We start from the raw sequence: 12,886 nt of genomic DNA, 5'->3' as shown, positions 1-12,886 counted from the left end.
CCCTATTATTTATTTATTCATTTATTTATTTTGCGGTACTGGGGATGGAATCCAGGAGCATTCTACCTCCAAGCTATACCCCCTGCCCTATTTTTAATTCTTTTTTTTTTTTTTTCAGGTCTAGGGATGGAATCCAGGGGCATTTCACCTCCGAGCTACACCCCCTGCCCTATTTTTTATTCTCTATTTTGAAACCGGGTCTCACTGAGTTGCAGAGGGCCTAAGTAGCTGAGGCTGTCCGCGAACAGCGATTCTCCGGTCTCAGCCTCCCAAATGCTGGGATTACAAGCGTGCGCCACCACGCCTGGCTTAATTCTTTATTTTGAAACAGGGTCTCACTGAGTTGCAAAGGGCCTCACTAAGTAGTAGCTGAGGCTGTCCTCAAACTGATCCTCCTGCCTCAGCCTCCCAAATGCTGGGATTACAAGCGTGCGCCACCACGCCCAGCTTAACGCCAGTCATATTGAATTAAGGGTTCACCCTGATCCGGTAGGACCTCAACTTCACCAATAACATCTCCAAAGATCCTCTTTCTGAACATGCCACGTTCTGAGGTTCTGGGTGGACATGAACTTAGAGGACTCCATTCCACTTGGTACAACGATGTCCCTCTTTGCTTTTCTTGTGATGCCGTGGTTGCTTTCCCAGCACCTCATGCGGACCTTTCTTCAGTGGTGGTGGGGGACGCAGCTCCAGGAGGCCAGCGATGTCCCAGAAGATGCAGCGGGCCAAAGCGCCGGAGGCATGCGCTGGTGTGGCGCTGGCCACTTTGCTGCGTGAGGAGCGAGGTCGTGGTGGAGGCCGGCCAGCGCAGCCCTCCCTCCGCAGGGTGGGGCCGCCTCGGGGCTTCTTCCTGCAGGCCCGGGCCTGTTCCTGTGTGGTCCCAGCACGGTGTGTCCTGCCACAGACAGCTCTATTAATATCCCTCATGTGTGCATTCCGGGCCATTCATGATCTCTGCTCTCAGTGTGGCCCGCTCCGAGCCATTCATAAGTGTGACCCTTCCGGCGTGGCTGGCCCCTCCCTCTGTGGTCGGCCCTTCCGGCCCCCCCTGCTCCAGGCCTCGGGTGATAGGTGCCCGTTCACCCAGTGACTTCACCAGGGACGGGTTGTGTCGTTCACATCACGGTTGGTTAAAAAGAACACTGTCAAGCCGGGCGTGGTGGCGCACGCTTGTAATCCCCGCTCTTGGGAGGCGGAGACAGGAGGATCGCACAGGTTCGAAGCCAGCCTCAGCTACTTAGTGAGGCTCTCAGCAACTTAGTGAGACCCTGTTTCCAAATAAAATAAAAAAAAATTAAAAAGAATGCCATCTGCCTGGGCATGGTATGATCCAGTACAAGCCTCAGCAATTCAGTGAGACCCGGTTTGAAAACTTAAGATAAAAAGAAAAAGGGCTGGGGGTGTAGCTCAGAGTCAGAGCACCCCATGAGGCCCATCCCCAATAACAATCAATAAAGGACGAAAATAAAGGGAGAGGAAGGCTTGAGACACAGGGTGGCCACGGGACAGACACGGGAGCGATGTACCCACAAGCCAAGACCACCTGGAGCCCCCAGGAGCCGGCAGAAGTGGGAAAGGGGGCCCCAATAGCCCCAGAAGTAGCAAGGCCCCCTCAACACCTGGGTTTGGGGCCTCTGATCTCTGGGACTGTGAGAGAATACTTAATGGGTTTTGTTTGTTTGATTTTTGGTCCTGAGGATGGAACCCAGGGGCCTTCTACCTCCAAGCTACATTTTCAGCACTAGTTTTTATTCTTTATTTTTGAAATAGGGTCTCACTAAGTTGCTCTAGGCTTATGTAGCTGAGGCTGGCTGAGAACCTGTGATCCTCCGGTCCCAAGTACTGGGATTACAAGCTTCCATCACCACGCCCTGCCTTAATGTGTTGTCTTAAACTGGCAGGTGGGTGGTCGCACGCCACTGTGGCCCTAGGAGACCTCGGGAGAATGAGCAGGAAGGGCGATGTCTGCTTCTCCACTCCATTAAAGCCATGGATTGGACACAGTTGCAAGTCTATCACCAAGCATGTAGCCAGGGTCCAGCTGGACACAGAAACCATGCCAGTTATTATTATTTTTGTGTGTGTGTGGTACTGAAGGTGGAACCCAGGGGCCCTCTACCTCCAAGATAAACCCCCAGCTCTATTTTATTTTATTTTATTTTATTTTATTTTATTGCAGGGCTGGGGATGAAACCCAGGGGCATTCGACCTATGAGCTACAACCCCTGCCCTCAGCCTCTTAAATGCTGGGATTACAAGCGTGTGCCACCACGCCCGGCTCTTATTTTTATTTTAAAACAGGGTCTAGCTAGGTTGACAAGAGTCTCACTACTTGCTGAGGCTGTCTTCGAACCTGTGGTCCTCTTGTCCCAGCCTTCCAAATATGGGGGTATTATAGGCATGTGCCACCATGCCCAGCTTGGGGACATGCTTTTAACACGTGAGCCTTCTGGAGGGACATTCTAACCGCAGATCATAACAAACGAGGGAATTCGTGTCCTTCCAAGTTTACACGTGGCCACTGCAGGGACAGCCTGTCAGGTGTCCACCTCTCCATGGCCCTACCTGCCCTCCCTGTCCCTGCCAGGAAATAGGCTACCAGGGTCGCTCCGTCCTGGACAGACCTGGAGGCTGGCCCGATCACTCCCGAGTCCAGGGCCGTTCAGAGCTTCAGAGCCCAGTTGGCCCAGCCAGCAGGAAGCGGTGTGAATCCCAATGGCCCAGCCTGGAGCCTTGGCCAGAGCCAGCCCCGCTGGGGAGGGGAAAAGCACCCACAAATCACCTCTCATCCTCCCAGGGGCTTGTCCTGAGACCCTTGTGGGAGATATTGGCTGGGGGTGTGTGACCCTCAGACCAGAGGGCTGATTTTAAAATAAGTCCCTAGAGCCGGGCGTGGTGGCGCACGCTTGTAATCCTAGCATTCGGGAGGCTGAGACCGGAGGATCATGGTTTGCAGCCAGCCTCAGCTACTTAGTGAGGCCCTCTGCAACTCAGTGAGACCTGGTTTCAAAACAAAGAATAAAAAATTGGGCAGGGGGTGTAGCTCGGAGGTCAAATGCCCTTGGGTTCCATCCCCAGACCCGCAATAAATAAATAAAATAAAATAAAAAGTCCCTAGGCTTGGGAGGCTGAGACAGGAGGATCGCACAGGTTCGAAGCCAACCTCAGCTTCTGAGTGAGGCTCTCAGCAACTTAGTGAGACCCTGTTTCCAAATAAAGTATAAAATAGGTCTGGTAGTATATCCCAGAGGTAGAAAAGCCCCTGGGTTCCACTCCCAGTACCACCAAAATAATAATTAATAGTAATAATAATAATAGTCCCTAAACCAGGCGTGGTGGCACATGCTTGTAACCCCAGCATTCAGGAGGCTGAGACAGGAGGACCCTGGTTTGAGGACAGCCTCAGCTACTTAGTGAGGTCCTCTGCAACTCAGTGAGACGCTGCTTCAAAATAAAGAATAAAGAATAGAGCTGGGAGTGGAGCTCCGAGGTAGAATGCCCCTGGGTTCCATCCCCAGTACAAAAGAAAAAGTCCCTAGCAGGGCCAAGTGACCCTCCTGGCTCCTTCCTGGGTTTTCAGGCCCGGGATGTTCTTCTCTTCCCCACGTAGGGGGCTCGGCTCAGCCTCCCTGATCCAGACATTAGATGGACCATGAAAAGCAGGCACGGCCGCCATTACAGGAGGAGCAAGCGCCCAGCTCCATGCAGGTGGCGAGGACCACGATGGTGATGACGCAGGGTGTCAGCAGGGGTCCCCAGAAAGCAGAGGCACACTCATGTGAGCAGAGTTCAAGGAAGCCGGGCGCGGTGCACACCTGTAATCCCAGGTTTTGGGAGGCTGAGACTGGAGGATCGCGTGTCTGAGGCCAGCCTCAGCAACTCAGCCAGACCCCCAACAACTTAACAAGACCCAGTTTTAAATAAAAAATGAAAAGGGCTGGGGGGATGTGGCATAGAGATAGAACACCCCTGGGTTCAACCCCCAGGCCCCCAAAATCGAACCAAACCAAATAGAATAACTTAAGGTTAATAAGTGGGGCTGTTTACAAAGGTGTGGACATAGGGGTTGCTATGGCTTGAACGCGCCCCCAAGTTCATGTGTTTAAAATGAAATTTGAGCCGGGCGTGGTGAGCATGCTTGTAATCCCCGGGCTTGGGAGGCGGAGACAGGAGGATCACGCTGGTTGGCTTAAGAGACCCTGTTTCCAAATAAAAAAATATAAAATAGGTCTGGGAGTGCAGCCCAGAGGTAGAAGGGCTTCCAAGAACCCCAGTACCACCAAAAATAAAATTTAAAAAATAAATAAATAAAATGAAATTTGCCAGCTGGGTGTGGTGACACCCGATTGTAATCCCAGCACTTGGGAGGCTGAGACAGGAGGATTGTGATTTGTGGTCAGCCTCAGCTACTTAGTGAGGCCCTTTGCAACTCAGTGAGACCCTGTTTCAAAATAAAGAATAAAAAATAGGGCTGGGGGTATAGCTTGGAGGTAGAATGCCCCTGGGTTCCATCCCCAGACCCGCAAAAAAAAAAAAAAAAAGAACCGGGGGAGCCTTGTGTGGTGGTGTACTCTGGTAATCCCAACACTGGGAGGCTGAGACAGGAGGATTTCAGGTTCGAGGACAGCCTCAGCAAGCCGTGAGACTCATCAACCTAGTGAAACCCTATTTCAAAATAAAAATAAAATAGAATGTAGCTTGGAGGTAAAATGCCCCTGGGTTCAATCCACAGTACCAAAATAATAATAATTTGGGGGATGGGTATGACAGAAGTCTAACTTAAGCTGGCTTAGGCAAACAAGAAGATTTACTGGCTCACATATTGTCAAGTCCCAAGCGGACAGCCTCAGACATGGCTGGGCCCAGGGCTCCGGTGATGTCACCAGGATGTCAGCTACGGAGACAATGTGAACAGAGTCCTTTCTGGGGGTGGTGGCCGGGGTAAGGTGACCCTTCCAGGGTTCCTTTGTCCTTATGAGACCATGGAAATGGGGGTGGGAAGAGGAGAAAGAGGGGGAATGAGGGAGAGAGAGATTGTTATACACAGCTGTTCAGGGTTCGCCATGAGGCTGGATATGGTGGGGGTGGGCTGGCAGTTAATAGCTATTTTCTTCCAAATTGCCAGGCTCAGCCCTCCCCTTGTAACAATTAGTCTACAAATTCCCTTCAAGGGCAGAGAAGGTCTATACATCCAGCTTGTTTTCAAAGTATCCTCATGCATGCATGTGCATGGACGCGTGTGCACGCACACACACACACACGCGCGCGCACACACGCACACACACACACACCTTCTGAGGCTGTGAAAAATCTGACAATCCAGTTTCTAGCTTTGGGGGAAAGGTGCTCCGTGGGGTGGGATCTGGTCAGCAGATAGAATCGTGAAACTAGGGCAGCTGACGTATCCCTGGCAGCGCTTTCTGCCTAGCAGGAACCCTGGTCTAATTCCTTCATCCTACCCAAGGAAGAGAAGCAATGTGGGCAGAGCCACGGAGGCCTGCCCGCCTCTGCCCCGCCTGGCCAGGTCCTCGGCCTCCTCCTCTGTCTTGCCTCGGTGCCCGGGGCTCTCGTGCCTCCTGCGCTGGCTGCTCGCGGCTGGGCTGGAGGAGAGCCCGAGGGCAGCTGCAGAGAAGCCTTGCGGCGGGCGCCACGCTCTCTGGGCGGCCACACCTTCTCCTGGCGCATCCTCCTCCTGCTGGAGGCCCAGGCTGGCGGGCGATCTGTGAGCGGCCGCAGCTGCTGCTCCTGCGGGCTGCCCTCTCCCAGCACTCCCCCTTCCTCCCGGCTGTCCCTTCATCTTTCTATCCTTCCTTCCTTCCTTCCTTCCTTCCTTCCTTCCTTCCTTCCTTCCTTCCTTCCTTCCTTTTGTACTGGGGATTGGACTCAGGGACATTTTACCTCTGAGCTACACCCCAGCCCTATTTTATTTTTTCTTTTTTGCAGTGCTAAAGATTTCTACCTCCGAGGGGTTTTCTACCTCCGAGCTACACCCCCAGCCCTATTTTTTATTCTTTATTCTTTTTTTATTTATTTGCAGGTCTGGTGATGGAACGCAAGGGCATCCGATCTCCGAGCTACACCCCCTGCCCTATTTTTTTTTTTTTTTTTTGGTGGTACTGGGGATGGAACCCTTCTACCTCCAGGCTACACTCCCAGACCTATTTTATATTTTATTTGGAAACAGGGTCTCTTAAAACAGCTGAGGCTGGCTTCGAACCTGCGCGATCCTCCTGTCTCTGCCTCCCAAGCGCGGGGATTACAAGCGTGTGCCACCACGCCCGGCTGGCGACCTATTTTTTATTCTTTATTTTGAAACAGGGTCACACTAAGTTGTGGAGGGCCCAAGGAGCGGAAGCTGTTCACAAAAGATGATCTTCCAGTCTCAGCCTCCCCACTGCTGGGATTACAAGCGTGCGCCACCATGCCGGGCTCTATTCTTTATTTTTGAAACAGGGTCTCACTGAGTTGCAAAGGGCCTCACTAAGCAGCAGCTGAGGCTGTCCTCAAACGGAGACGCTCCCGTCTCAGCCTCCCAAATGCTGGGATTACAAGCCTGCACCAGCTTCCCATCTCCCAAAGCCTTTAGCCCAGCACCACCTTTCCTGTGAAGCTCCGTCCTCTGCACAGGGCTCCGCCTGTGCTCCCAGGGCATCCAGGACTCCGCCACTGTCTGGGTCTCTCGCGGCGCCATCTCAGGGAGCTCGTGACCATGTCTGCCTTTCTCCCTGTACCATCGGCTCCTCAGAGGCCGGGACCGTCTTGTCTACTGTTTATCCCCAGCTGCAGCTGCAACGTGACCTTTGCCTGTGAGGTCTCATTCCATCACTACAACCTGGTGAGCCAGGCAGGAAAACAGAGAGCTGGAGGAACTTGTCCAAGATCACACAGATAATGAGATGCCGAGGCGGGACTGGATTCAAGAAGTCTGGCTCCAGGGTCTGGGCTCTGGACCGCTCGGACCCGCAGGCTCCCAGGGGAGGTTTGTTGGCTGAATTAAGGGTCTCATGTCTTTCTTTGTGGCCCCTGGGTTCAATATCCAGTAGAAAAACAAACACAAAAAACAAAAATCCCAATACTTTAATCTCTATACCTGGCAAATGCTTTTATATTTTTTTATTTTTGGTGGTACTGAGGATGGAACCCTTCTACCTCCGGACTACACTCCCAGACCTATTTTTACATTTTTTAAAATGTAGAAACAGGCTCTCTTAAGCCAGCGCAGCTGGCTTCAAACCTGCACGATCCTCCTGTCTCCGCCTCCCAAGCACGGGGATTACAAGCATGTGCCACCATGCCTGGAAAATACTTTATTTTTTTTATTTTTTGATACTAAAGGTTGAACCCAGAAGTGTTCTACCTCCAAGCTACATCCCAACCCTATTTCCTTTTTTTATTTTGAAGTGGTCTCACTAAGTTGCTGAGGCTGGACTTGAACCCATAATCTTCCTGTGCCACCACACTTGGCAAGGTGCTATTTTTATTTTTATTTTTGGCACTGAGGATTGCACCCAGGTGCATTCTACCTCCGGTATACATGTTTAGCCCTACTTTTTATTCTTTATTTTGAAACAGGGTCTCCCTAAGTTGCGGAGGGCCTCACTAAGTAGCTGAGGCTGGCCACAAACCTGGATCCTCCTGTCTCAGCCTCCCAAGTACTGGGATTACAGGCATGCGCCACCACGCCCGGCAAGATGCAATTTTGGGGGATTTGCGTAGCAGCCCCAGCTTCTACTCACCTCTGCCGTAACCCTTATTTCTTTTCCTGCCCCGCTGCTTTTTAGCACAAATGCCCTGGAAGGGGCAGGGGCATTATCATATATGCTTCGGGGGACATTTATCCTGCAATGTCCCTTCCCAGAGTCACTTCTCTTTGGAGATTTTTTTTCTAGTCTCGGATGGAAGCTCAGCCCACCTGCTAACGGGAACTAGTCCATGGGTGCTCATTGAAGGAGGAGGCAGGGGGAGGGGCACTTTCCCACCCGCCGTCCCATGGGTGGCCGTCTTCCGGTCATCCTTTCACCGAGCGCTTGGCTCGGTGGGGAGGAGGGTGGCACCTGCGGAGGTGTCATAGGAGGCATTCCTGCGTGACCTCATCTCTGAGCTGTGCTCTCAAAGTTCCACCCAAATCAACTCTACCCTTCAAGGGGAGGAAGAAGGGTCAGCATTCCATAAGTCCCTTGTCATGCTGGGACTTTTAATCAGCTGAGACTGGAGAACTAACATCCCAGTGCTGAAAGGCTCCTCGGGCTGGGGGCTTGTGAGGATGCCGGGAGGTGTTTGGCTTCCTCTTTCTGTCCTGGAAGTCTTTCTGGGGAGGGCGGACCAAATTCCCCTGGGATATCAGCACCACGGACAGTGGTCCCCGCTGGGTTCTGGGGAGCCCGGCGGGTGCGGGGTTGAGGAGGGGAGCATGCAAGTGAGGGGTGTTGGCTGGGCTGTTCTCGCTGAATCACTCCGGGCACCCCACGCGCGTGTGGGGCCTCCGAACGCTGGGATTCTCCCTGGCATATCCAGCAATGATTGGGGCGGGGAGAGAAGGAGAAAGGGATATATTAAGGCCCCTGGATTTTTTTTTTCTTTTGCTGGAAAGGGGAAGCCGGAAACAGGGACCTGTTTGTTGGTGCCCCCCCACCCCAGCCTGCTCCTACCCCCAGCCCGGCCCATTTCTATACAAGGCCTGCTCTCCCCAGCCTCCACCTCCCCCAGCACACAAGTATTCCTTGCAGGCAGGCTCCTGGAGGGGTGCGTTCTCAGGCCCTGAGCTCAGCGGGCTGGAATGTGGCTGATAAATCAGAGATAACCCCCCCTACACAGACACACACACACACACACACGCACACACGCACGCGTACAGGGAGGGCTGGCCGGACACCCAGCCCCAAGATAAAAGGCTGCGGAGAAAGCAGAGGAGCGCACGCCTCTGGGCCCTGAGGAGGCAGAACGGGATCTCTGACACAGCGGCAGGAGCAGAGGCCCCGAGCCATCATCATCTCACTGGCGACATGGCCCCTCGGACAGTGCTGGCCCGGGCCACCCTGCTCCTTCTCTTGCACCCCTTGCTCTTGGGAAGCCATGCCCACCCCCTGGGTGAGCCTGGCCAGGATCTGGAACTATCCGGAATACAGGTGAGTGCTAAGGGACTGCATAGACCCGGGCTGTCTAAAGGGATTGGGCCCCCGCCTACCATCCCAGAGTCAGAGCAGCAAGACGGGTGCCGGGACCCCTAACCAGCAGGCACCATGGAGGCCAGGGCACCCCAGGCGTGTGCCCCGGAGTCTCAGGCTCCCCGTCCACCACAGGAACTGCTGGATCACCTGCGGGACGAGGTCTCAAAGCTTCAGGCCGAGCAGATGGCCCGGGAGCCGCTCCAGCAGGCCCCAGGACCCGCTGGGAGGGCCGCCCCCCAGGGCATCGTGGGGCCCGCGGACGACGCCCTCCAGACCCTGCGGGGACTCCGCAGCCCCAAGATGATACGAGACTCGGGCTGCTTCGGACGCAGGTTGGACCGGATCGGCTCCTTCAGTGGCTTGGGATGCAATGGTGAGCCCCCACCCTGCGGCCCGGGCCGCGAGCTGCACGCCCACCCAGCTCCACCGGAGGGTCCCTTTGAGGTCTGCCGTCTAGGCTCCCTGGACGTCCCTTCCTCTTGCTGGACCAAGAGGTGCATTTCTGGAAATACTGAACGTGGGCATCATTCATGACTTGACCACGGGTTTCCGCCCGCCTCCCATCCACTCCCTGCCTCTCGCTGAAGTGGGGAGAAGCCATCCCTGCAGTTCAGGGTGCAGCAGCCCCTCGGAGCAGAAGCACTCCCAAACAGATTCCTTCCTGCCTCCTCTGACGCCTCCTGGGGCCTCAGAAGCAGAGGCTGGTATTACCAGGGCAACCCCAACAGGGTCAGAAAGAGGACTTGTTCCAGAGTCTCAAAGATCGAGACCGGCAGAGGACTGGGCGGGAGTTGGCGCATGGCGAGGGAAGCCCAGCCTCTGCCTCAGTTTCCCCTCTAAGGCCGTCTCCACCCTGTCTCTTCTTCCCACAGTGCTGAGGCGACATTAAGAGGAAGGCCCTGGCTGCAGACGTCTGCTTCTGATGCGGCGAGGGGCTCTCTCCCCCACCCCATGCCCCTCTCTGAAGTGACTCCTATTTATTTATTTATTTTTATTTATTTATTTGGTTGTTTTCTATAAGATGGTTTCTTACCTTTGAGCACAAACTTTTGACACTGAAATAAAGTCAACGTGATAGCGCTGTCTTTTTGATTTGTCTCTGGTATTCAAAACAAACCCTGGGGGGGGGGAGAGAGAGAGAGAGAGAGAGAGAGAGAGAGAGAGAGAGAGAGAGAGAGAGAGGGAGAGAGAACAAAAATAAATAAAACCCTGTGTTTTCACGAAGGTCCCAATGGCGCGTTAATGGTAGGGTGGGGACGGACGCCAAGGCTGGTCCAGTAGGGTGGCAGGACTTTCTTTCTGTTCTGAGTTTTTAATGCTCTGAAATATCTAGGCACACCTTAAGCCCTCGAGACACTTTGCAGAAACCATTCGCTTTTCAACGCGGACACTTTCTTCCTGGGAGTGGTACGCATCGCCGGGCTGGCCCGCCTGTCTCCCCTCTCCTGGAATTCCACCATAGAAGCAGTCTCCGTGGCGATGACTGCTTCCAAGGGGTATAACTACAATGTCAGAGACTGGGAGCATTGTGTGTGCGTGTGTGTGTGCGTGCAACGCTGGCTCACTTACATTCTCTACAGGGCTGAGCCACAGCCTCAAACTTCCAATTCTTGACATGAACTGAGAAAGGCACCTTCAAAATCGCAACCCATAAACCCATAGCCGGGCGTGGTGGCACAGGCTTGTGATCCCGGTACTTGGGAGGCTGAGACAGGAGGATCACAGGTTCAAAGCCAGCCTCATCAACTTAGTGAGGGTCTCAACAACCTAGAGATTGTTTCCAAATAAGAAACAAAATCAGAAGCCGGGTATGGTGGCGCACGCTTGTAATCCCAGTACTCGGGAGGCTGAGACAGGAGGATCTGGGTTCGCGGCCAGTCTCAACTATTGGGTGAGTCTCTCTGTGACTGAGTGAGACCCTGTTTCCAAATAAAGTCTAAAAAAATCAGGCTAGGAGTGTAGCTCAGAGGTGGACAGCCCCTGGGTTCAATTCCCAGCACCACCACCAAAAAAATAAAATAAAATAAAATAAAATAAAATCAGGCTGGGGGTGTAGTTTGGAGGTAGAATGCCCCTGGGTTCACTCTCTAATGCAATATAAATAAATAAATAAATAAATAAATAAATAATAAACCCAGGGACCTGGCAAGGGAGCCCTGCCCCTGGGGCTGCATCTCAATTCCTCTGTACCCTTCAGACTCAGCTGCATGCTTCTAATCGGCAGGGCATCCTGTGGGGCACGCCATCCCCCGGCTGGGTCCTCTCTCCACAGGCTGCGTTCCAGACATCCCAAGCCACGCTGCTGGCTGTCCTGTGGAATGCCATCTATTATCTCAGCTCGGCGGGGCTGTAGAGCACCGTGAGACCAGTACTATTATCACCACTATCCCCGTCTTCCAAATGAGGAAACTGAGGCCCAGGGACCCTAAGGATCCTCCCAGAGAGCGTGCGGCCACTGGGGCCGGCGCTGGGATGCGCCTGGGAGCTGAGCCTCCGCGGAGCGGTGCTCCGACCCCAGCTCCCCGGGCTCTGATGCGCCCGTCTGCTTCCCTGAGTGAGCGGGAACCAGGAGGGTGCGTCTGTTACTTCTCCCTAGAACCCAGTGTGCACCGGAGGCCAGAGACGTCTAATGAGATCAGTTAACTTTTTTTTTGTTTGTTTGGGTCCTGGGGATTGAACCCAGGGGCATTCTACCTCTGAGCTACACCACCAGCCCTTTTAATTTTACTTGTAATTAATTGCTTAATTTTGGTGCTGGGGATGGAAGCCAGGGGCATTCTGCCTCCAAGCCACACCCCCAGTCCTATTTTTTATTCTTTATGTTGAAACTGGGTCTCACTGAGTTGTGGAGGGCCTCGCTAAGTAGCCGAGGCTGGCTGTGAACCTGCGATCCGCCTGTCTCAGCCTCCCAAGTATCTGGGAATACAGGCGTGCACATCACGCTCGGCAAGAATTTCTTAAAATGAAGTTTTAGGAAGAGCTAATCTTCCAAGAAACCGTGAGTCATCTTTGACTAATGTGTCTGACCCAGGGAGGGTAATGAGTAGTTAGAACAGTTACCAAGCGTAAGGGCCCCGTTGACGTAGAAGGCAGAGCTCCATCCGCTGTGATGGTCCTTAAGACAACTCCAAGAACTCCTACTACCCCTTGTTTTAGGGAAGTCAAGGCACAGAAGGCACAGAACTTGCGGTTAGTAAGCGGCAGGGCCAGGATTCTCTCTGGCTTCTAACCAATGTCCTGCCCAGCCTTTCCAAACCAAGCTTCTTGCTGGTGGGATGGAAGCTTTTCTTTCTTGTTTTCTTTTTCTCTTTCTTTTTCTTGGTTTAATTTCTTTCTTTCTTTCTTTCTTTCTTTCTTCCTTTCTTTCCTTTTTTCTTTCTTTCTTTTCCTTTCTTCCTTTTTTTCTTTTTCTTTCCATACTGAGGATTCTACCTCCAAGCTACATCCCCAGGTCTATTCTATTTTTTATTTTAAAAGAGGGTCTGGCTAAATTGCTGAGGGTTTCACTAAGTTGCCGAGGCTGGCCTCAAACCTATGATCCTCCTGTCTTAGCCTCCCAAGTACTGAGATTACAGGCATATGCCACCATGTTCGGCTGACAGTTTTTTTTTTCTCTTTTTCTTTTGGTACTGGGGCTTAAACCCAGGGGCATTCTACCTCTGGGTTACACCCCCAACCCTTTAAAAATTTGTTTTGTTGAAACAGTATCACTAAAT

At 52.9% G+C, this 12,886-nt stretch overlaps 1 protein-coding gene across 1 annotated transcript; it reads left to right on the top strand.

The window, feature by feature from the left end:
• Positions 1 to 9,005: 9,005 nt before the first annotated feature.
• NPPB (natriuretic peptide B) lies at positions 9,006 to 11,523 on the top strand (the record flags this gene model as incomplete). Its single annotated transcript, XM_080691287.1, has 3 exons — positions 9,006 to 9,128; positions 9,303 to 9,614; positions 11,368 to 11,523. The coding sequence occupies 3 exons, from the start codon at positions 9,006 to 9,008 to the stop codon at positions 11,521 to 11,523; spliced, it is 591 nt and encodes a 196-aa protein (XP_080547413.1).
• Positions 11,524 to 12,886: the final 1,363 nt, after the last annotated feature.

Source organism: Muscardinus avellanarius (assembly GCF_963383645.1).
Source record: "Muscardinus avellanarius genome assembly, chromosome: 3".
In the NCBI taxonomy this organism is placed as follows: Eukaryota; Metazoa; Chordata; class Mammalia; order Rodentia; family Gliridae; genus Muscardinus; species Muscardinus avellanarius.
Note: the sequence above shows the minus strand (reverse complement) of the source record. Positions and strands in the feature narration are given on the sequence as shown.